Source organism: Pundamilia nyererei, unplaced genomic scaffold (assembly GCF_000239375.1).
Source record: "Pundamilia nyererei isolate P.nyererei 1_Seehausen unplaced genomic scaffold, PunNye1.0 scaffold00277, whole genome shotgun sequence".
NCBI lineage: Eukaryota > Metazoa > Chordata > Actinopteri > Cichliformes > Cichlidae > Pundamilia > Pundamilia nyererei.
The window spans coordinates 77,835-103,499 of NW_005187678.1; the positions used below are offsets into that span (position 1 = coordinate 77,835).

The 25,665-nt window shown below is 42.5% G+C and overlaps 1 protein-coding gene across 4 annotated transcripts in view; it reads left to right on the top strand.

Moving 5' to 3' along the window:
* Nucleotides 1–25,665, top strand: part of exoc6b (exocyst complex component 6B) — a 125,490-nt gene that overhangs the window by 26,232 nt on the left and 73,593 nt on the right. For all 4 annotated transcript variants that reach the window (XM_005750540.1, XM_005750541.1, XM_005750542.1 and 1 more), the window contains exons 7-10: nt 6,670–6,843; nt 14,122–14,190; nt 21,264–21,347; nt 22,238–22,284. In XM_005750540.1, coding sequence (XP_005750597.1) covers nt 6,670–6,843; nt 14,122–14,190; nt 21,264–21,347; nt 22,238–22,284 — 374 coding nt within the window. The remainder of the gene's footprint in view (nt 1–6,669; nt 6,844–14,121; nt 14,191–21,263; nt 21,348–22,237; nt 22,285–25,665) is intronic.

Sequence of the window (25,665 nt, forward strand, 5' to 3'; positions counted from 1 at the left end):
ATGATGGATGAGGGGCAGGAAAAAAGATGTAGAAGTTAGCAGGAGGAGATGAAGAGGTAAGGGAGATATCTGGAAAAGAGTAGCAGAAGGATGCTGAGAGCCAAAAAAGACGACAGGAAGGTGACGAGAGAGTGAGGAAGATGGGACAAAAAATTGGTATTTCATTACAAAAAGCACGCCTTCAGGGAAGCCGTTTCACTGAAGCCTGGAGTTTTATAAATATAAGATGGGCCTTTTCAAGTTTTGAACCTGCGTATGCTGTCAAAACACATCAAATAGCAGGACACTTATTCAGTCCAGTCGCTGTTTACACCAGAGATTGATTTAAATCTTGTAGAGTAGCTTTGCATGACGCTGGAAGCTGGAAGCCCTTGTAAAGAGAGGGTTTACACGGTGTATCCCTCTCAATCGCATGTCATACAAAATCAGGAGTGGGGAAAAACGAGTGCGTAGAGGAGTCTGAAATTTTGTCAAATGTGACAAAGGGTATGCGACAATTAAATATTTTTGCTGTACTTTATGCTTTTACCTTCAAAAAACTTCCAAAATCTCTGGGAGTGAGTTTAGGCTTTCAGTCCACAGTTTACCTCAACTGTCAGTTTGACAGGTGAGAAGCGATACAAGTCAGCGAAGTCGCTTTTGTCTGATGACAGTTTAGGGCAGGGGTCCCCAACCCCCGGGCCATGGACCGGTACTGGTCCATGAGTCGTTTGGTACCAGGTTACGAGAGTTGAGGCTCAGGTGTGAAATTTGTGGTTTTTGGGGTTTTTAATTGTTCTTTTGTTAATCGTTTTTATCGTTAACTGTGTTTCCCTGGGTCTTTTCCTGTGTATTATGAATAAATATATATATATTTTTTGGTACCAGTACTGGTTTTATTTTGTTGTATTTGTCTGCAACACCTTAAAGGCTGGTCCGTGAAAATGTTGTCGGACAAACCGGCGCAAAAAAGGTTGGGGTCCCCTAGTTTAGGGTATCCTGAAGTTTTCTGTTGGCAAGTGCTGCTGTTAGCCTCTGTTAGCCTCTGTTAGCCTCTGTTAGCCTCTGTTAGCCTCTGTTAGCCTCTGTTAGTTGCTGATAGCTAGCATTAGTGAAACTTATTTTGAAGTAGGTCTTGTTTACTTTGGACACCTGTTGAACAAACTTTCACAAGAAATATTTTATTTTTTAGGACATGAGGCTAACATTAGTTGACACAACTATAGCTTATAACTAGCTGCTGGTTTTATTTGATTTTTTTTTTTTTAAGCTAGTTTTTTTTGTCAGTTGTGCGGCGATGGGGAGACATGAGGGTCACATGTTTAATCTGCTGATAAATAATGGCAGCATCGATAATATATTTGTGGCTGATCTTCAGCCATGTACATAAAACGTGATCAGGTGGAACAGCGATGTCCATCTCGACCTGCTCCTACAGGATCAGTTGTTAATGGATTAATTCTAAGTTCATGAGAATGCATTAACTACACAATAATAAGTGTATATTTATAAGTAGAATATTCTTTATTTCTATTTATAAACTCTAAAACAGTAGTGACTGTGAGCTTAATATGAGCATCAGAACTATAACAGCATGTATATGACAGAAAATAAGTAAAGCATAATAGGTCCTTTTGAAAGAGAACCAAGGGAGTGGAATTAGCCAGAATCGTCTGCCTCTGTCATTCTCCCATGACTCCTCTGTCATTTGTCATGTCTCTCTTTCTGTCTTGCTGTCCCATCATACCCCTCCTCCTCAAAATCTCCATGTCTGTCTCTCGTCCTTTCTTTCCACCTCCTCATCTTTCCATCTCCCTGCCTCCCTTCTTCATTCTCTTGTTCCTCTTGTTTTTCTGTTTCTTGTGTTCGCTTTCAACAGAAGACGAGTCTGGAGCTTCTGCTGTGTATTCAGTAGGCGCACACACACTCGTACACACTAATGGGAAACAGATTGCCAGGCCTGTGAAGTGGAAGAAGATTGATTACCTGTATCTAGTTACTGAACACACACATGCGTGTGCGTGCAACGAGGGTGGCTGAGGGCGCACGCTGGGTCGGTGTATTGAACCATCACAAGGGGAACAAAAATAAACTGTTATGGGCTGCTGTGTCACCCAGTCTGGACCCTGTGTGTGTGTGTGGTGTCTGCCGAATAATGCACCACAGTTCACTGCCATCAGACACCATTATTTCTGGCTGGCCGACTGTCTGCCAAAAAGTGATCTATAGTAGGGATGCCCCAGTCAGGTTTTAGCTTCGATCCTTATCAGAGTCATTTGTTACGGAGTATTTTTCTGTACAGAGTACCAATTTGATTCTTGTATGTTATTTCGAGTATTATCAGGATTGTTTTTCCAATACTGAACAAAATGCCAAATGAATGCTAAAAAAAAGGATTAGTAAAACGTTATCATAGCGTCAACTTTTCCTGCTCATCTTTGCTCAATTTTTCCTTTGAACTCTGACCTTTTGATACTCATTCTCTCTAGACTTAATTCGATGGGTACATTTTGTGAAGTTTGAGGTTGGATTTTCAGACTTTCTCCTGTGCGGCAAGCCTGCCAGCTTTTCTTCACCAAAACCAAATAAAAATAAACAAGTTTAATGTGGCTTTAGTGAGGTTTGGAGGTCCTTTTGAATAGATTTGTATTAGTTTTTTCATAATTTCAGTAGCCTTTAAAACAATTTAGTTCAATATTGAAATCATGTCACCTGTGAGCACAGCTCTCGGTGACTGTGGGGAGGAAGAACTTGTGTTACCAGTGTAATGCAGCTTTTTGGGTCCCGGTATGTCACACTTTACTATTGCGCTATTGTCTTTTGTCCATGTCGCCACTTATGTAGATCAGGGCACCGTTTTCTTTCTCTGCATACGAAATGACCTCAGCTCATTGTATCACATTTGTGCAGCAAGGAAAAGGGAACATGTTAGGAGGGATGCGTTGCACCCAACGCTGGTCACAATCAAGGTGCTGCATCAAAAACCTCCTTATGTTCGCTGTGGTCAGCTGTAGTTTAAGTGGATGATGCTAGTTTGACTGCAAATACTCGCTAACTGCTACCTGAGCAGCAGTAAAACTTGGAAAAAGTGGGAAACTGGGATCGGTGGCTGTTGGTCTTTGGAGAAAAAAAGTTGTGCCTTAGAGTCGCAGCCAACACTTTTCAAAGGAGACAGCCTTTACTTTGAAGGGAAATGGTTTCAGTTTCCAGTTTGCCACATGCTTTTCAAGTGTTACCACAGCTCGGCGAGTAGCTTATGAGTGTTTGCAGATAAGATGCCTTGTTCCACGCAAACCAAGCAAGCTGCCACACTTGCCCATGGTAAAACAGTCACAAGGAGGTTTTTGTCATCCGATTGGGGGATGCAGATTCTCCCCTAGCACTGGGGTCACTGAGCAATCTGTTTCCAATCAACCTCCAGCTACCACTCTCCAGGCGGTTGGGGAGTGAATATTTTTAGTGGTTGCCAGATTGTTGCAGACTGGTCTCTAGTAACTGGGGCCTTGTTCACTTGACTCTACACTCAGAGACATCGACTCACCTCAGCCACATATTTAAGTCAGGACTGCCCTCCTATCGTTTCCACAGAGTAATTTCCGATCATTTAAAAAGTATTTAAAGTGATTTTACTTTAAACCATTATAGTGTGGCTGATTCCAAATGCCGTGCTGCCTTCCTTTTGTACAGTTTTTATTTTTTTCTCACTCCATCATGTATTCCAAACCTGTCTTCCTCCTCACCACCTTTCCCATTTCTCTTTCCTTTTCTTCCCAACTCCTACTGTTCGTTTTCCGTCTGCTCCACTCCCCATGCCTCCCATGTTTCCCTCCTGTAACTGCGTCCCAGTTTCTCATGGCTTTTTTGCGCCGCAGATGACGCACATTCCCACACTTCTACTTCAAGCGCTGTACCGAATTCTGTCCCCAAAGAAAAAAACACAACAAAAGACGGGGCTAAAAAGGCTTCCCGGTTAAGAGTGAATGGTCGGGTGAGTGTGTATACAGTAATGTTAGCGGGCATGGATGCACCTGCTGAAGAATTCCGGAGCCCAACTCGACCGCCGCGCCGAGTTACTTTGACGCAGGTGCTGACGTCGCTGAAATCCTCTTCTCTTTTCTCCGCCATTCACAGGTTGCTGTCTTTTGTGGTCGAGCTATGTTAAGTTGTACATTTCTGAGTATTTGAACAATTACAAAGAAATGACTCGCAGACGCGACAGGACTCTTCACTCTGCGGTTCTCGCCATCTTGAGTTTCTCATCCTGTTGTTCTTTCAGCATTTTGATTTAATTCGATGTAAAGTAATTAGAGAAAACACTCAGAGCTCGGCACATTCCTCAGCGTTAGGCCTAAGCTCCTCCTGCAGCCCAACGACACTTTCCTGATTTAGTTTGTTCTTATTGTCCTCCATGACTCACTTGTCTTCTGTGGGTGTGTGTGTGCGTGTTTGTTTGTGTTTGGACATTAGATCAAAGATGGCATTGTGTTCATACACAAGCATCTCCGATATTGTGCTCTTCTGGGTTTGTGCCTATCTGCCCTCGTGTCCGGAACAGTTTTTCTCATTAACCTCGCATTAACAGCCCAAAACGAAGCATTTTGATGTGTATGACGTCTTTATTGACGTTCCATTCGACACATTTAAGCGCACAAAGCAGCCTACGTGTTGGCGCCAGTGATCAAGGAAGGCGTTTGCATAGGTTTTTCAAAAGTAGCCCGATGCGGATTTGGGTGTGGATGGAAAGGCATGCTGACCTCATTTCTGAGGGTTTTCCCACAGAAAAATGTTGGCGACCATACTGCGCCCGAGGCCCGACTGGAGGAGGATTTCGAAGAAAGGTGAATGGTGGTCATGTTAAAGAGTTCAAAATGCACATCAGGTAGAGATAAATGACTAAAGACTTCAGATCAGTTTTATTTGTATGTAGAAGTGCAAGATGATGATCTCCTACCAGCGAGGTCCTGACAAAGACTTGGCCACCTCTGGAGTGACCGCGGCTCTGTTTTCACTCTGTTATGGAGACCAGCTTCCATTAATTTCTAACTAAAACTTCCTGTTTTTTAGTATTTTTATTTTTAGAGCTCATCATCGAGCACTGCCGCACAGGGAGATGAATGTGTCACTTCCCACAGTAATCCCCGAACAGCGATGTAGACGCAGGACACAATTAGCATCAGAAATTACATTACACATGGCATTGTTTGGTAGGGGAATCTTTCCAGGTAGACCTTTCCATTTCCTGCTCTGCTTTACCCCACCTTCTTTTAAATGACCACGTTTTTGAGAAACTGAAATGACAGGATGAGTTGGACATTAACCAAATGCAGCTGTATATGCTGCACACGTGTGTGTGTTTGTGTTGCACTGACAAAAGAAGTGATGTGACCCTCACAGGACATTTTATTAGGTATAGTTTTTGAGTTGCCTTAATTCTTCGTGGCAGAGGTTCAAGGAGATGCTGGAAAGATTCCACGGAGATTTTGGTCCATACAGACGTGATAGCGTCATGCTGCACATCCTTAATGTGAATCTCCTGTTCCACCACATTGCAAAGGTTCGCTGTTGAAGTGAGATCTGGTGACTGCAGAGCCATGTTGAATAGAGTGAACTCATTGTAATGTATTAGGTTGTCCTGAGAGCTTATTTGAGTTACTTTTGTGTTCCTGTCAGCGCAAAACAATCTGGCCATTCTCTTCCTGTATCAACAAAGCATTTTTGCCGAGAGATCTGCCGACCACTGGGTATTTTCTATATCAGTTTTGTATCCCTTATTACCTGTAACAAGGAGGTTGGTTTTTTTGGTGTTTTGTGCATGTATTTAAAGAGAACAAAGAAAATAAAATGAATTCATGCAAAATGAAATACTATTTCATTAGAAGTAAATACCGCTCAGAGAATGAGCCCTTCCTGTTTTATTTTTCGGACAGTTTTTGTCCTCCAAATTTTTTATTTTTTTTTGGTAAGCTTGAGTTTAAGGAACAGCTGAATCGAAGGCATTGTCGAGCAAAAGCACAGGTCAGACATGTAATCTGTCCCTGTCTGCACTTTTATGTCTCGAGCACTAATTTTACGTGCTTTGTTTTCATCGACTCCTCATCCTTCCTGTCCTTCCCTTCCTGGCCTGCTATTTTCCCTCCTGTGTATTCTTAGGCTGCTTTGGTAAATCACTTTTATTGGCCATTTCCAATGGGACGAGGAGTGGCTCAAAAGGTCTAAACCGGTGACCTCGCAACACCGTCCACAATTTCTGACATTTTTCCCGAAATGTTCCTAAAACGAGGGGGGTACTGTGAGCAATAACCCGAGCATTTATTGCTCACATGCTGAGTTGGATTAATACCATTTCCCCGTTAGTGTCTGAAAGCAGTTTGTGTTTTTTGAATTTTTCCTGGGTTTGTTTTCTGCTCCGTCCCCTATAAAAGTTGTTGCACGTGAGGAGTCTTATTGCAGACAGAGTGTGAGTGTTATCAGACAACATCTGGTTTTGGTGTCAGAGCGTGAAAATCAAAGAGCTTCCATTGTTTTGCTCTGAAGTTGCGCCAGCACCTAAATGCAAATTCTCGTCTGTCGGACTTAAAAGAGATTCTGGGAAATGTAGGAAGTAACTGAAATGAACCAAACAATGCAGGTTTAAAATAATCCGTTGACCCTCGGTGGAGTTCTCATCTGCTTTTCTGTTTTGTTCTCCAGGCCCAGCTGCAGCGCTCACTGGACAGCTCCGTCTCGCCTCAGCCGAGGGTCCTACTCGGCCGGCATGGCAGAAAGGCGGCGCCGGCGGCGATTCGGGCTGGAATGGGTGTCAACCCGCTGTCAGAACAAGACACGGGAATTCTGGATGTGGAGGATGAAGAGGAGGAAGATGAAGTGAGAAAACTGCAAACACACACACAAAATCCAGACAACACGCAGCCTCCAATTATCTGGCTTCACCTTATTTGATGAAACAAACATCTCTATACTGATACGTTTGTACATCCAGTGCATCCCATTCATCTCAGATTGGTCCTTGGCAGAATCGTCTCTGATCTCGCCCCCATGGCGGGGTACATGAGTCGCCAGGGCAGCTCAGACTTGTTTCCAAGCGAGCTGACATTCATTTTTATAACCCCTTAAACAGTCAGATAATTGTTGCCAATCCTGACCGTGGGTTTCCCCTAAGATTGGCAGGCTGGACCAATTTCGTTTGAAGTCTGATGATCCTTCAGTGTGGCTCAGTTTTACTTGCTTCCTGCTGCGTTTTCTTTGTTGTTAGTCAGTTTTTAGTCTTTCTGTCCTTTCATCTCTTCCATGTGTCCTCTTCTTGCCCAAGGCTTATGCCGCTTTTTCTACGTGACTCTTTCTCTCTCTCTTTTTTTTTTTGTCGTCTTCTTTTTCTTTCCATTCATTTCCTTTTCCTTCCACATTGACTGCGAATGTTTCTTCAGTCCCAGTAGTCTGAAGTCATTAGGTCCGGCCCAGGTGACATTTCTGATGTTTCCGGAGAGCGAACATTCATCCCACTGCAGCACGTAGCCCACGTAAACCAGCTTATACTGGGCGCACGCTCAAATACAACTACTGCTCGAAACATTGTACCAAAGTATTCAACATATTCAAAAGACTGTTCCCATGGGCTGGAGCAGATTCTAGTCTTTGAAAGGGAAAGGAGCGCAAATCAAACAGCTGAGGGTAAAAACAATTTATAAAAAAAAAACTTGCTGAAAGATCATAAAGTAATGACTGGGCTCTCTGCCAGTGGGCAAACCAACAAATAAATAATAAGAGCCAACATTTACTGTGAAAATGCAGCTGGATGTTTCGTGGTCCGCTTGTTAAGTCTAATGCCTTTAGAGATTTCTGAATCCAAATGCTTCTTTAGATCCTAAAGGCAAACAAACACAGAGGGATCACTGAGAGGTAAAATAGTTCAAATTCTTTGATTTCCAATAAGATGATCAGTGTGGTGCTTCTCTCAGGTTTTGCAATTACGTGTAACTTGTGGGCATATTTACAAGGCTGAGGAGAGCCGCTGCATGGTTGTTGTGATCTTAAGGTTAATGTCGACACTGAAGTCTTGTTTGGCCTGAGAGTGATTGTTTTCTGGAGTGTTCTGATATTTAGAATCTGTGTTGCGCTGTGTGTACAAAAGTAATTTTCGTAAGCTTAAAGACTTTCTACACCTCAGCACAGTGAAACTTTAATGTCCTCATGGCAGCTTGTTTTGTAGAAGTCCAACATAATAAATACACACAGACAGTGTTGTGCAAAGGTCTTCGGCCATGCCTCATTTCTTCTTATGTTCTTAGGATCCAGAGATGCTTGGAAGTTATTAAAGTCTTGAGAAATAATTCTGCAGTTCTTTGGACTTTGGCCTTTAACTTTTTTCAGTCGTTTTCAGTCCAGTCTTTGTACCTGACAACTTTCAGAGGAATGTGCTTTTTGTTTGTTGAACCACAAATGACAACTTAAGAAAATTCAATTTTAAATTTCGGCACTTTGTTCCTAGAAGCCTGTTGTAAAAACAAATCAGTTGGTTCCATTTTTTTTTTAGTTGAATCTACAAAAATGCCAAAGATAACAGTCTGACAGGCACACCAAGGTGATTCCCAAAGAGCAATTAGCTAAAAACTTGGCATATGTCAACATGGCATGCAGTGTGTCCTAAAACAATGTAAGGAAACTGGACAAACGAAGGAGCAAAGAAATATTCGTACTCAGAAATGTCTTCAGCAGATGAACAGTATCTGGAAGTCATGTCCTTAAGAAACAGAAAAAAATCCAGCAAAGACCCGACACAGGACCTGAGGGATCCATCTGGCCCTTCGTTGATCCGTCTGCTGGTCCCTGAAACCTCATCAGGAATGGTCTCAGCGGAAGGATGGCTGTCGAGAAGAATTGTTAAGGAAGTGGAACAGGGAAAAAAGACTGAGGTTTGCCAGATTGCATAAGAACTGGACTGAAAATCAAGGACAACATGTCTTATTGATGAATTCAAATTTGAAGTTTTAGGTTCAAATCCCTGTTAGTATATTTGAATGAGATCAAAGTTGCAACAGTGAGAATCTACAGCGATCTGATCTGTAAAACACGGCGGAAGTGCTGTCATGGTTTTGTTCTATCCACTGTTTAAAGAGCAACAGTGGATAGAACAAATGAATATCTGAATCTGTTAGTCCTACATTTAGGAAAACCAAATCTTCTCCTTGATGGAAGCATCTGGAATTCTGGAGCGTAAAAGACGAAGAGGGTCCAAATGATGGAGGGTGATCATGCAAAGGTCTTCGCTTCATACAGTTCCTGAAGCTCATTAAAGGTGGAGCCAGTGCTGTTACAGCATACCCTGATACAGGACTAGTGCCACCAAAGAGCTGTTTTGTGTGGGTGTATGTGTGTGTGTGCGTGGTTTTTCCTTTTTTTTCTCTTTTGTGTGTGTTTTTTTGTGTGTGCGGGTGTTCGTGTCTGTTTAGATAACAGGTGACACCGCTGCACCTTTTGAAAAGGCGAGAGCCTCGGTAACAATTTAGTTGTTACATGATATTTAAAAAGAAGATAAAAAAAGCCTGTTTAGAAAAACAAAGTTAAAAAGGAGTACATCAGCTGAAGGCTTCTTAAATCTGTTGAGGGAATAAGAATAAAGCTTCTAATAAACTCCTGCTAACTGCTGAAGCGCCTGTAAACAAAAGCTCTGGACAGGCGGCCGAGGAAGGAACGAATGGTGGAACGCTGTCAGTGAACATCTGTGACTGTGTCGCCAATATTAAACCTGCTCTAACTAAACGCTGACAGCTGGCAGTGACTCCTTTAAGAATTAAGAATAGTCTATACACACACACACACACACACACACACACACACACACACACACACACACACACTCATCATGACTTTATCACCTGAATGTAAACTGTGACCGAGCCCAGCTGGAGCAGACCCGGTCCGACCGGTCAGTCAGTGCGCCCAGATTGCATCTGTAATTGGCCCGACAGTCATTAAGTGTGTGTCCAGCTTCAGACACTCGAAACAGTCTCCTCATAGGCGCGTGTCTCGCCACTTGGCAGCCATCTTGGCAACATCTCCAGGCACTTATTTCAGGTTAACAAGAACAGGCAACCTATTTATGTGAAGAGGAAGCGAAATATAACTGCATTTTTGAATAGAAGCAGCAGTCAGATCTGATTTTTAAAAAACAAACAAAAAACCCCCCAAACCTTTAAAAGTTAGATGACTTTGCCCTAAAATAAGGTCTGAAAAGCTTTTTTATGTTTCTGCCACACGTACACAGTTTCATAACATCGCAGCTCCATAACAGGCTAGATCATGTCTCCAGCTTATCCTCCCAGCCGAGCACGGAACAAATGACATGTTAATTCACAGTGAGGGCCCTCCTTATGAAATTAGGCAAATCTGAAAAGGTTCCCATCTGGCTGCCTCAGAATCACCTGATTGTCGTGTATAACAGCTTAAGTGCATTTAAGTGCATTTAGTGAAGCCGTGCAGTATATTACTGTCAGACTGTGAAATTGTTCCGTGCTCCAAATTAGATAGGGTTGGATTGAAATACGACTCTTTTACTTCTATATTTTTTCCTGCAGAAATGACAGCCATATGAAAAGTACAAAACAAAATTGGGTGGGACTCACTGACTGGAGATTTGTGCTTCAGGGGGAAATCTATGTTGTAGCCACACCATGATCTGACATGCATCGCCCTAGAAATGTAACTGCACATCAGGTCGATGCAGCCCGCCACTATTCAGTACCATTGATTACAGCTGTGCTTTTCCATCTACGTTTTTAACACAGTTTTTTGAAATAATCTTTGATAGAACAACAACTACCATCTACCACCTACCATAAGGAACCATAGCATCAATGTAAGGACTCACAGCAAATTCTTGGTGGGCGATTTCTGAAACTACTAAAATGTACAACGAAGTGGAAAAATGTCAGCAACAAATATGTTTGCCGCTGGAAAAAAATATGAACACAACAAAGAAGGAAGGAGGAAAAATCGTCTCAGCATTCCATTTTTTTTCTGTCGGCTGGGACATGTAAAGGTGTGTGGGGTTTTTCTTAGCCTGTGGGGAACTCCAGGCCGGTGTCCTGAAGGTTTTAAATGTGTCCTTGATCCAACACAGCTGATTTAAATCGCTAAATGACCTCCTCAACATGTCTTGAAGTTCTCCAGAGGCTGGTAATGAACCAATCATGTGATTCAGGTGTGTTGACCCAGGGTGAGATCTAAAACCTGCGTGGCAGGCCCTGGAGTTCCCCACTCCTGGTTTAAACTAAACTCTGGTTCGTTTTCCCCCTTGGTGCAGTTTACTTGTGCCAATTTGAATCTTACTCTGAAACAACCACACTGAGTCTGTGGGGGGAAAAAAGAAAGAAAAAAGGTCTGTACAGGCTAGCGGCTAGCTGTGAAATTCATGTTCTCCAAACGTCCAGAACACAGCACCATCTGAATGTATTCACTTTTATTAGTCAGGTCCAGGCACATCTGGACAGTAAGCTGACTGAGCATTCCCACGTTGTTTTCAGTGACGCATTTTCGTTCGCTTAAGGTTCACTTTGGTTTTTCTGTGTGTGAAAAGAAAAGAAAGCCAGTGACAGGCTACAAGTTTACAAACCCATCAACTGATTCAGATCGGAGTAAATGAGCTGTGAAGGTGTGAAGATGCCCTTATAGGAATGGTGGGAACACACCTGCTGACTTCCTCATGCTGTCCACATATCGTACAACAAAAGAACTGCCGGCACACAGTTAAGTTTAGAGAAAAATGTTCAAATACTATGAACTTGTGGAAATCGTGTCAGGGCAGCAAAGCGGGCACAAAGCATTTTGACACTGAACTCTTCAAGTCATCCCTCGCGGGATCGGAGTTCCTTTTCGGAGCCTTTTGTTGTTCTTGCTCGGGGAAAATAAAGTACAATGAGGTTAAGGAGAGAATAGAGCTGAACTTGTCACCCCTGTGCTGCCATTCTGTTTTAAGGTCCCTGTCGTCCCCTTGGCTTTATTTATGTCCTGTAAACTTGACTCAACCTTCTTCACAGGAAGACCTTGGCTCGAACAAAGACCTGACCCCGTGGCCGTCAGGGTTACGACCGCGTTGGCGCCGCTGGCTGCAGCGATGCCAACCATCAGCGTCACGTCTCCTCACGCCAACCCTGCCTCTCCATCACTTCTTCTACTTCCCTTCATTTACAACCATCCCCCATGTTTGTTTCTCACTCCTTTTACCTTATCTTCTAATTCTTGTTTCTTTTGGCTTGTTTCTCACCTTTTATGTTTTTCATCTGCTTCCTCTGGTTCCGTTCATCCTTTTTCTTTCCACCTCTGCCTTTTGAGTCATTTTCGCTTGTCTTTAAGTTTTACCTGCCTGTGTTTATATTCCCCCCCTCTAATTCTCAGCTCTTCCTCTGTCTTTAAGTGGTACAACTCTTTGGTTTTGTTTTTTGTTCTTGTTCTTATTGTTTTGGGACCCTTGTTTGTGTGCGGTTACATCAAAGCTGGCATTGTGCTTTGCCTCTAGTGAGTTTTACAGAAGGCAAACTTTCCAGAGGGCAAAAGGGCAGGGGACAGAGGATGTGGGCAGGGAGGAGGGACTGGAATGATGGTTAGATCGAGGGATAGATGCTAAGAAAAAGAGGTATGAGTAACTCGTAACAGAAGACTCCCTGAAAGCTTCAGTTCACTTCAGATGGCAGTGACATATGAGAAGTTTGAATTGAGTGTTGATCTGTTTCTGCCAGTATTTATACCCATACTTTGTCTCAGTTCTGTTAATTAAACCTAACCTGCATGATGTTAAAAGCATCCTAACCAACACAAATAGAATAATTCAATGATTGTCAGTGAGTAGTAAATGGACCGGTTCTTATTTGGCACTTTTCTGCCTGAAAGTAGAACAAAATGGCTCCTTCACACTCTGATGAATGCATTGGAAGAAACTCTGGGTTCAGTATCTTGCCCAAGGATGCTTTGGCATGCAGACTGTAGCAGCCAAGGATCGAACCACCAACCTGCCTATGACCTGCACCATCTCCTCAGTCACAGCCACTCCATGATAGTTAAAACCTCAGTATCCAGTGCCACTAACACTAGAAACGCCAAACGGGTTGCTTTAAAAATCATCCGACTTTGGTAAATTGAAACTGTCTCAATTCATATTTCATGGCCTTTTCCTAAAATGGGCTTATTCATTATTAGTCTTTTGTTATGAAGGCTGATATAAGATGAACCAGAGCTAGCTAGTTGTGATGAATATGTAGGGGACTGTAGTTTAATAAAGATGAATAAAAACTGCAGGTGGCAGCAGGGGGAAGCGCAGCTGAACAAAGTCCGGAGTTTAGAGAACTTCAAGCAAATGGAGCAGCAAGCTCTGAGATCAGTTTTAAACTTATGGCTGTGAATTATTCAGTCTGTTTCACAGGAAGTGTCTGTTTTGTTTTGTTTGTTTTAAATATAAATATCCTTGTTTAAGCACAACTGATACCACCTTGAATCTTTCCGTAATGTTCCTCCACATTAAGTTATTTCAATGAGTAACTGTACTGTTTGTTTTACCCTTTGTGCAGGTAAAATGTCTTAGAAAATATAATGAAATTATAATTTATAAAAACCCCTAAAACTTATATTCTAAATTTGTCTAATCTTACAGTGAGGAAAAGCATTAGATACTGTGTCTGTTAAAGCAAAGTTGCAGCCTCCAGGGCTGGAAAGTTGAGACAATCCAAAACCTGCAGTTCCTCTAGTGGCCACTTGAGGCCAGCTCCCGAAAATCATCTCCACTGACTCCTTTGTTAGAGTTAACAGCTTTATAGCAGAAGTAAACGTGTTTGCAGCCTGGTAACCACTTCATTTTTTTGCTCTGCCATTTAAGTTTATTGAGGTTGGAGGCTGTTCATTATTAGGGACGCAGCCTGTTTTATTCTTGCCGTTCACATTTCCCTCGTCTGTTTCACAAACACAATCATTTCTCTGTCTTACCCCTCGTTGCCATCTTTGTCTCTCGCTGGTTAGAATCTCAGGTTTGGTTTTACTTTGCTTGGCTTTAACCAAAACAGGTGTTGCCAAAACTTGTAAAAGAAAACTGAAGACGGGCTGGTTGATTGCAGTTTATGAACTGAACATGTGAACTGTGCAAATTGTTTCCCCCTGCAGGTCCCAGGAGCTCAGGACTTGGTGGATTTCTCTCCAGTTTACCGCTGTCTGCATATCTACACTGTGCTGGTGAGTTCATTTTCTCATTTTCTGTTTTATTTCTTCTGTGCTCTTTTTTTTCTTCTTTTTTCTGAAATCAAAGATGCAGAGCTGTTTCTTTCCTCCATCCATGAGCGCTTCAGTTTTCCAGCTTAAGTGAAGCCGCAACTCCTTTCTGATCAGCTCGTAAAGGTGTATCTGCCTGTATTTCCTGTGCATGTGATTGACTGAAGTAACAATGTTGTTTGTTGCATCCTTTGTACTGACTTTGTTCTGCCTACATCACGGCTGGGTGATTTATGGTATTAGCTTTATGAAAACAAGATGCTTTGCTGCTCTGCTTTGGTTACAAAGTTCACTCCTTTCCTTTGGAGCGCTGGGCTCACGTTGTTCCCTAAAAGCTTAAATCTACTAGCTGTTTAGTTCAGCTCGAGCTGAGATGACTAAAAGGAAGCTTTTGGTCCACAGCGTCCACATAAAGGAGGTCAAACCTACACAGGTTCTGCAGATGAAGCTCGAGAAGGATTATTAACAGCTGCCTTTGACTCCAGAGTACCAGTGCCATGTGACAGTCAGCTTTGACTCTGTCACCAGAGGCAGACCAGCAGTGCTTGGCCTCACGAGATCGGGGCTGAATTTTCTCCTTTTTTTCCTACCCTGTGTCCAGCTCATCATATTGTGCAAAGTATTAAACCTACTTTCATTTCTTTATATTTTACACCACTGACTGAAGCATAGCTCCAAAACACGATAGAGCCTCCAAATATCATGTTTGGCTCATTTATTTCTCATATTCATGAGATGTGATTGTTGACATCGTTCAGCCCTGCTCAGTGGTTTGCAGCAGCATCCTCTTCATCGCCTACAACAGCCAGCGATAATGAGGAGGCCCGCTTCTTTTGCTTAAATGTCAGAATCTGCTTGTGCCCAGCTCTGAGGGTGACCTGGCACAGAGGGGGTAAACGACTTCGGTACGACGGGGCCTCCAGCTCGAGCCTGGCTTCGCTCCAACCAGACTGCAGAGAGAACTCGCGTGTCTCGTCTCACTTAGAGTGAAAGTGACATGGGTGGAGGTGCCACGAATGGGTTAGCTGTGCATTAGGGTTCTGTGTGAGTGTGCGTTTGTTTGCATTTGTGAGTTTGTAGGACTTTGTAGGGGACGTTATCAGACCAGCACAGCCAGAGGGTCGGGGTATGACAGGGGGACAGGAAGTGCATGACAGGAAGGAGAAAGTGAACGGGCAAAAGAGTGAGGGAGGGAGTAGAAAAGCAAGGCTGAGGTTAAAGAAAGGTTAAACAGGGCACGATGGTGGAGGAGAAACAAAGAGAGAGAGGTTACAGAAGGTTTAGACAGGTGACGATGTGGGTGAAGAAAGTATAAACACACAAACACTTTATTTTCTGGCTTTAAATGTTTGTGTGAAGCTGAACGGTTTCCCTCATTTAACTTAAAACACTGCATGTCCCCTTAAAGAAAAGATTACAGTTCTAAAAACTTGGTTTTTTAGGGCCCTTTTAAGGAAAAACCTGCAGCAGAAGGAAAGAAGGAAAGGCCATGAAAAAATTTATAAAATATATAATGTAGCACAATAGCGAAGCCAAGTGGACTGCTGCAGGTTTTTTTTACTCTACATACATTTTTAAAATGTATATGTATACAGACTGGTTCGTGTATTTTGAGCTGGATAGGTCCATAAATCTGTCATTATTTTTTGTTGCAGGGCTGTATAAACATAATTAGCAATTTTTTTTTTTTTTTTTTTTTCGATCGTCACGTTAAATCACATCACCCATCAGTGGCTGCCCGAGCCACTGTGTAGGACAGATTTGTGTGTTTTGGCCCTGGTGTGTATATGACAAGGTTAGGAAAAGTGTATTTGCATGAAGTGCTGTACTACAGATCTACAGTTTCTGTAATGATGTAACCACATGTGGAAAAAATATGAATAACTGTGTATAAAGTAAAAATGAAAGATATCAGTGACCCTGTGAAGAATGAGCTAGGTGTAAGAACCACTCATGTATGGCACCGAGCTGAGCTTTCCAAGTGGTGGTGGGGGTGGATTAAGAGATTAAGATTAAATAGCTGGGGTCAGCCATGCAAATCAAGGAACAGTCCACAAGAGAGATGAAGAAGAGAGTGCTGGCAGGGTGGAATGGGTAGAGAAGAGTGTAAGGGGTGATTTGCTGCTATTTTTTACAGGATGGTATCATCGTTCCTGCTGTGATGTATGATTTGGAGACTGTGGCACAGATGAGAGGTCAAGATGCCAAGATCTTCACTCCGAGTGAACAGAATGAACAAGACATGAGTACAACTGAACTGAACTTGATGGATTTGGAGACGGAGTTAGAGAGGCAGAAGGATGATGTATATATTGGAAGATGGAGAAAATACAGCACATGTAGGAAGTATAGGTAAATAAAGTTTCAAAAAATACAACAAAATAAATAATGGTAGAATAGTACAATAAAGTGGATCTGTGGCATAAATAGCTCAATAAATTCCCCAAACCAAAATAAAAATACTGCTTCTAGAGGGAGTGGTCAGCATCTGATTGGTTGAATCAAGTAACAGGTGAGGTGTTATTGGTCCGTGGGGAGGGAGGAGAACTACCATATGGTGATCTTTCTCATCTTACTGACCCCTTAAAGCTGAACTGAACCCTTAATGATGTGGAAGAGGCAATCAGAGAGCGGGGGTCACAGGAAGGGAAGAAGGGAGCATTGAGATGTGGAGGCTAAGCAGGAGGAGTGAAAAGTGGAAGGAAATAAGAATTTTCCACAAATCTCAGTCATTAGAGCCTCAGCAGCACTTGAACCAGCCCTGCTGTATGTTGCTGAGGCCTCAATCAGCTGATTGGAGATAAGCTGTTGCAGAGGGAGGTCACGGGGAGGTTAAAAGGGCAAAAACAGGAAGACGAGGGTGAAAATGCAGCGAGACAAGAGAGGGGAGGATGGATGAGAGAGGAGGAATGAAGCACTCGAGATGAAGGAGAAAGGGGGGAGGAAAGGAGCACGCTGCTGCTCGGGAAGGTGTTGAAAGGATTGACCCCTGAACCTTTGGGGTCACACACTCTTAGTCATTTATGTTCCCCCTCCTTCTCCTCCTGCTGCTGCTGCCGCCATTTGAGATTTTGTTTGCGTTTCTATTAAAATGCAGAAAGGACACAAGATTAAACGGACACACTCGAACTGTTTTGTGTGTTAAAATAAGCTGTGCTGCGGCGCTTTGAATGACAAGCTGTCGGGTGGAGATGTGGATTCAATATCAGAAAATAAAACCACACACACACACACACACACACACACACACACACACAGTCTGATTGTTAAATGTTTGAGAATGTCTTGTACTTCCACAGGCACACGCTTGTAGCACTTTCATTTATTTTTGTAGCAAACCTGGACGTAGAATCCCATTTGCAATCAAGACCAGCCCCCCCCCCCACTCTTCTCCCCGCTTTCCCTTTTCCACCTTTAAGGCCCACAATTTTCCACCCGCTGTGGAGCAGCGGCGAGCCCGAACAATACTCCTTTGTTACACTCGCACACGTACCGCACGTTGACAAATGTGGGCAGAGCTGCGATGGATGTAAACACGGGCCTAAAGCCCAGCGTGTCGGGCAGAGACGAGGGGAAGGAGAGGCGAGGTGAGCGGCGGTAGCAGCCAGTCCATCAAACCGGTCAGACTGGGAACTCTGAGCTACAGCACGACAGCTGGAACAAAGCAGCTGCTCTAACAGATCCTTGAGTCTTTAAAAAAAAAATTTTTTTTTAGAGAGCATTAACATATACAGGCAATTCGTCTAGTAGGTCTTTTATTTTGAAAGTTCCCTTGCTTCTAACCAACTACTTCTGCTCCTTCTCAGCTTGTTTTTCTTAAATAAAGTAAAAATAGTCGAGCATCCCTTTTGCAACTAGGAAAAACATGTAGCTGCTTGGAGATTGAAGCATTTTTTTCTGGACTTTTTAGCCTTTATTTTGACAGGACAGTTCTGAGTTGACAGGAAAGCTGTTGCACGCATCAAAACATCCAGGCCTCTGCAATAGCCTCACAGCATTTGGGTCACATGCTCAGCCCTACTACCTACGCTGGTGCCACCAGATAGTTGTGGAGGTTGAGCATGCAACGCCTTCAACCTCTGAGCGCCGATTGGCAATCACACAGGTCACACGGTGGAAGTTAACCTCTCTCCAACAATTGCGGTCCGACTCGGTCACTCTCACAGATTGCTGAAGCTTCATTACCTTCTTTCTTACCCCTCCGGTTTGGAAAAACCTGCCAGAGATGTAAAGTTGCAAAATCGTTCTTCTTTACCTTTCTTAAAGGGAGACAGGGGCGTAGAGGGCAATGTGTGATAAGAGCTATACATTTGCTAAATGCCTTTTTTTTTTTTTTTTTTTTTTTTTTTTGTATTGAATACGATATAAAACTAGTGACTGAGACTAGAAATCAAACAGTGTTTTCAAAGACTTAAAAAGAAATGAAAAGTCTATTTCATGTAAACACTCTTATTGTTGGATGCTTATAATAAACATGGGCTGAAGTTTCAAATAAAGGGGTCAGGTGATGGGATGTTGGGCTACAGTGGAGGAAAATGTCTATAAAGAGATCAAAAAGGTGAAAAAAGACTGACTTCTTGACCTTTAGCAAGCAGATGTGTTTACTTCAGTAAAGGTGGAACACTTATGCTCAGTCACGCTCACTCCAGTGTAGTCGTTTATTTATGAGGGGAACCTGCTTGTTATACTGTTTTGTTGTAATTACACTGCTGATTGGCGGATGTGCATATAAAACAAAGATTCACATAATGAAGTTGGTGTGTGAACAGGTACATTCTCAGTATGGTCATCTCAGACAGTATGGCAGCGCAGGAGTAGACAAGCCCCACCCACCAGTTCCTCACACCCTCTGTTTGTGTGGGGCAGCCAATCAGAAGAAAGCTGGTGCCATGAACATAAATAGTCTGTGAGCAGTTACTAGAAACATTTCTGTCTTTGTTAGCAGGTTTTTGTCGGGTTCATGTTGTTGTAATTTATTCACGTCTGATCCTCGTGCTGTCTGATCCGTTCTTTCTTTGATTCTCTGCTGGCTCCGCCTGCTGGTGTTCTTCTCTCTTTCAGCTCCTCTCTGTTTCGTTTATCTCTCCTCACCTTCTCTGGTGATGTTATATTGTCGCACAAACACTCGTGCTGATCTCAGCCCGTGTTTCTCACCCCGTGCTCGCGCTCTCTCAGGGACAGCGAGCGCTGTATAATGCAGAGTTCACAGCGGTTTGATGCCTCTCATTTGTTGAATACACATTGTTCCACTGAGGGTCAAACTGGGAATTAAAAAACACAGTTTTGTCACCTCCAAACAAGCTCAACCTAGTTCTGACACACTACCAGGGAGAGCTGTATTTCTACCATTCACCACATTGTTTTGTTGGTATCTTTGTTTTCAAAGGGCACGGTTTAATCAAGGGAAAGACTAAAGAGTGTAGCTGAGCATGATGCCAAAATCCACTCGATTTTTCACATACAGCACTTTAGATCTTAATTTTTTTTAACAAATACTTTTTTGTTGATGTTCTTTTTTCTTTATTTAAGTTTTGAAAAGGAGCGCGGACAGATAAAGCATGAAGGACAAGGTTGTTTGCAAACCTTAGAAATACAAAGGAAAGGAAACTGTCCTTTATGGCTGACACTAGAGTCAAAATATGACGCCCATCGTATTATATTCATATTCATATTATATTATTCATATATTCATATTTGGCGACTGATCGCAGGTAATTGTGGCGATCATTTTAATTGCTACTTTTAAGGCAGTGGCACATCCAATCAGAAACTAACAGCAGACTGACTCTTGTCGCCATTTCATTGCCGTCATGATGCACTGAAATCGGATTGAAGGTGGCAGTTGTTGCAGCTGTTTCAAAGATGATGAGATCACAACTAATGTGGCTGCAGCATTAGAGAATTGGTTAAAGTATAACGTTGGAAGCTAATCATGGTATTGATTATTAAATTCCAATCTCTTTAAATAACTGAGGCAATGGACTGCAGGGAACATGAACACAGATGTAATTTCTGAATGTACAAATTTCATATTTCTCAAAAGAAACTGTACCGTGAGGAGGGACGCCTTGAACATCGTTTGTCTGATCCCAGATGGAGGGCTAGCATGAACACAGCACACACTCGGTCTGTGTTTTCTGGGACCAGGTGATTGGCAGTGGGGTTAGACCTCGAGGACTGGAGTTGTTCCAGGGTATCCAATAGATGCTCTGTGGCATTTGGGTCGGTGCTGACCGAGCTGTTTTACGATGGAGCATATTATACTGCCTGGTGATGCTGTTGCTTTTTGTCATGAGCATATGCATATCAAAGTGACTTCTACTTGAATGCTGGCACCCTATGTTCCCAACAGAGCAGTTGTGTTGTCATAATTAAAGACAAAGTGTATTCATTTATTTTTGAAGCTCCCAAATGTCAAAGTTGGTAAAACAGTGGTGTTTTTGTGTTTGTGGTGTATTTTTATTCCTGTATCTGACCTCCTACAACAGCAACGTCAGCTGGGTAGATATACGTGCGCTGGTCTGGTCAGTAGCTCAGGGAGCTTGTCATGTTATCTGCCCACTCCTGGGCCTTTATCTCTGAGCTCACCGGTTACTGTGGGATCTGGATACGTGTGTGTGTGTGTGAGAGAAAGAGAGCGAGAGACTTGTGGTCTATCTTAGCACAACAGAGATAAGGGCGAGAGAGCTTCAGTGTAATGGGAGGAACAGATACGAGATGGTCAAGTTTAGACAGCCGATTCTGTGTCTCTTGCGTGGGTACGTTTTAGTTTGATGTCTGAGCGGTGACGCTAGCCAGCCATCAAAGGCAGCTTCCCTATCTCCCTCTTACTCACGTATGCACTAACATGACCTTCTCCATCCTCATGTGGGTCTACCCTTTTGATTTTGTACCTCATTACATGAGTTCTTCCCCTGTTGTCTACCAACCTCGATTAACCTGAAACACTGGGTTGTATGCTTGTGTTGTTGGCGCTTCACAGGCTGTACTTGCAGTCCATCCCTGCAGCCGTTCTTACCTCCAGTTTGTGTTTTTAGGGTTTGCGTGATGTGTTTGAGAACTACTACAGAAAGCAAAGGAGGAAACAGGCCCGTCTCGTACTGCAGCCCCACTCTAACATGGTATGACTCCGCACCCTCACTTTGTGTGTTATTCGATGCACTGTTATGTCCACACACTCCTAACTACACTGACTCCACCCTAGCCCTGCACACACACACACACACTCTCAAGCTGTTTGAACAGCCAAGGCCTCAGTCACACAGGCCTAGACTGGCTAGTGACCCCTGGCAACCACCGATGTATACCCCGACATGTTGGCCTGTGGTGGCTGGCTTTCTACTGGTCAAATACTACTCTACTGGTTAAACTGGTCACAAAAAAGGTATATGGTGCTGCAAAGGAAACCTTCTCATGATTGTTTTGGACACCTTAAAATTGGGCTTAAGGTAGAAAGCTCACAGAAACATGATAAACTGAGGACTGATGAGTTTGTTTAGTGTTGAGAACAAAAGGCAAATACTCGCCCAACGAAATGAAACTGCAGAAAGTGCAACACAAACCAGAAACTGAGAACATTCACCTTCAAAGTAAAGCTTTTGCCTTACTGCTATAACCGGAGTGTTTCAAGATTTGCAGCTTTTATTTTGAAGGCGAACATTAAATACACTGAAATTAAATGTAATTACCCTCCTGTTGCAGGACTCTATTATAAAGCCTGCACCCTTTATCCTGTAAACAAGCAGATAAACAGTGGTTGGACAAAATTGTCATGATGAAAAATACGACAACCTCACATAGAATTACAGTCAATGTCTCTGCCACTTGAAAATGATGAACAGATGTTGCTAATGCATAAAACAAAGATTTTAGATGCATATATTTGAGTAATCGGTTGATTTTCTCTGGTATAAGTTTGCTTCCTGTTATTCTGATATTTGTATATTTTCACATTATTAGTAACTGCCTGTTTCTCCCTCTGTTTGGCCTTTGTGTTGTTATTTATTTCTAGCATGAAACTCTGGAGGGATACCGGCGGTACTTCAATCAGATTGTTGGGTAAGTTCGTCCACCCGCTTTTATTTATTTCCTACTCCTTGAAGTTTTTCTAATTTCCTTCTTTAATTTCACCCTAATTGAAAGTGAACTTTTGCCAAAAGGTCAGAATGAAAACGTCTGTTTAGAAATAGTTGTAAACATTTTCAAAATGGCTCATAACAGATTTCCACCGACCGACCATCCGCCCGCTCATTGTGAGATTTCTGTGTACCTTGGCAGAGGCGGAGGAACGTTTGAGTGAAAGCAAACATTCAGCATTTAACAGCACCTCATTTCATTTCTTCTGAGTGACTTGTGACCATTTGACATCTTTTCATCTCCCTCCTCTCCTGCTGTTATTCCTGCCCCCCTTTTTTCCCCACTCACACCCCATCCTCCTCCTTTTCTTTACTGTCCTCTCATCCGTCACTCCGTCCCACTTCTATGTTGCGTCTACACACACGTCCGCTCGTTCTCCCTCACATGCACGCAGCAGTGAGGATTGATAGTGTGTGTGTGATGGCGGTTGGCGTGTTGCTGTTATTCCTTCTGTCTGTCTTGCTGGAGCAGACGCTTCTATAAACACTGGACATCAGCTCAGACTCATGCACTCACCCTCAGGTCTGTTATTCCCATCTGAAGTGCTGGAAAGTGCCATCCTTTGTCTGTTATCCACTAGTGCTTCTTCATCCATGTCTCCCACCCTAATATTCTTTCATCTGCGCTCTGTTGACATTAAACACTTCAAAATAACTCCAACTAAGGCTTCCTTTATTATCTGCATTTATTTTTTTATGTAATAGTTGTGCATGCCCACAAAACCAGAGTTATTATATATGTTTAATTAGTAACTGTGCGTGTTTATATGAGGAAACTTATGGGGCCTGAAACTGCCAAAATAACAAAAACAAAAAAGATTAAATGGATGCATTAAATGACATCAAAATGTATTTTTAAAAATCTTCATCATGCCATGTTTGTCTTCCAACTTACTAACTGAAGATTTCTCACAATATGAATGGCTGCCTCCAGGAGACACTCATTAGAGAGCAGAGGCGCTCGGCTCATCCATTTGAAAATGATACCGTTCACTGATGAGCCAATGAATAAGCAAACAGAGAAATGTATATTAATGTAATGAACTCAGTTATAAGTTAAAAAATGGGTCAACTAATAAAAACGTATGTACACTGTTCAAAAAAATGAATGCAACACCCGATCATCAGAGTGCAACAATAATAAAATTCAGCGATATCAGTGTGTCCTGTTAAGAAGTTTGAAGTATGGTGAGGTAATTTTTGCTTCTTTGGAGCAAATCAAAGTGACACCGTTGCTCTGGAGAAGTAACAACAGGACAATCCTCTAAAAAATGGATTGCAGGTGGTGGACAGTCACTGTCCTTATCTTCTTATCTTGGGTTTGGTATTAGTGTCCTTCTCCCTGCTGCTACCATGAGTTGCTACCAGGAGGGCATACAGGTTGCACATGCTTACATGCCAACAGGTTTGCTGTCTCTGCCAGCACAGTCTCAGGTGTGGAGGAGATACCAGTAGATGGGCAGTTACATGAGTAGAGCTTAAAAGGGCTTATACCAGCAGCTGCAGCATCATCTTCTCCTTCATGGAAGGAGGAACAGCTTTACAACTGTACAGCAGAATAACCTCCAGTGCTACTCACGTTCATGTGTCACCAAACTTTCATAATTGGACTCCATGATGGTCCTCAAGTCATTGAGTGGGATCTGTGCAGGTCACTGATGAACTTCAGACTTGGCAGGTTCTCTTCACAGATCCAAACAGGTTCACACTGAGCATGTGTGTTAGATGTGGAGACACCATAGCAAATGTTAAGCGACCTGCAACCTTATTCAGTATGAACAGTTTGGCCCTGGGTTAATGTTAGTCTGCAGAGAAAGATGCTTGGAGAAAGTTGTCCATAGGACAGGATAAAAAAATCTAATATGTAAGTTGGATTGACCTAATAATTGTGTGTCTAAATCAGATTAAATCACTTTCATGGATGTGGTACATTTAAAATCAGAATTTGTACCAAAGTGTTTTCTGGTTGATGCTTTTAAAGCATAAATCCAACATATATGTAAATCAAATGAAAAGCAAAGCTTCTCAAATGTGAAGCTGTTCTGTATCAACATATCAACAATTTTTTTAAGTTAGTTATTCTTTCTCAATGAGTTGGATTTGTAGGGAATGCTTTGTTCCTCTGTGGTACAAACAGGTAGAAGATGCTGCTTGGTCTTCCATAAAAAAGAGCACAAATCTTTTAGTTTCTTACATGAAGAAAAAGCTGGAAAAAGTAAAAATCTGTTGAAGAGTGAATCTCATCATATTTATTCCCTTCAGTAATAGCAAAGAGAAAAGTAACCATGCATAGCCGGGCCACTGATCCGACCGCAGTGCGGCTCATTGTGGCCTGGCAATGCTCGGTGGGCACTGGTTTGAGTTAGACGTGTTGTCAGTGGATGTAAACCAAAGTCACTTTGCAGGCGATTTGATCCGTTTCACACAGGCATCATTTCAAGACAGCAGCACAACGTGTGACTGACGGGTTTGTTGCTGTGCTCAGATATCAGCATCCTCGCACGCCTGGCTGGGCGAATGCGCCGTTTGCCTGGCTGTCATTTGCACTTGCAAATGATTTTAAATCAGAGCAACATGGCAGCTCTTCTGGAAAAGTTGTCAGAATTGACTCGAACCATCCCAAAGTAATCTCAGGGTGAAAATAAGCCACACAAGTGTTTGTCTTTTATTTGAGATTGGGGATATCTCTGAACAGTCCCTTCCTGTGCAGTCCAGAAACATGTTTTCATTTGCGTTCCTATTGCCTAATTATTTTTAATTCACTTTGCAGCTGATTTTAAGGATTGTTTTCCACAAAAACATCTTGTAGAAAAAAAAAGGATCATAAAGAGAAAGATGAACCAAAGAAAACCATTTGTCATAGAAAAGATCAGCAGCTTTATTTTTATGAAAACCAGATTTCACATTTCTCTGTTTGACATGATGGAAAATACAGTTATTGTCAAGAGCAGCAGATGGATTAATAAAGTGAAACCTAATCTAGATCCTGGTCTTTTAACTGCTTCGCTTATGTGAAAGTATTTCTAACCTTGGTCCGGAAAACATGACAGTACTGTTATATTTGCAAGAGGCAGTATTAGAATCAGTATCCCTTGATCCTCCAAGACTTTCTTACCAATGAGTCTGAGTACAGCTAACACACAGCTGGACTTGTTGCCATCTCCCACAAGTAGTTTTTTTTCTTGCTTTCTTCTTTATCTTTGTTGTCTTCTTGGCCTTTTTTTTTTCATCTGCTTAGTCTCCAGCTTCTTAACTCGTCCTTGTCTTGTTTCTTTTTTTTTTTCTTCGTTTTTTCATCTTTTTC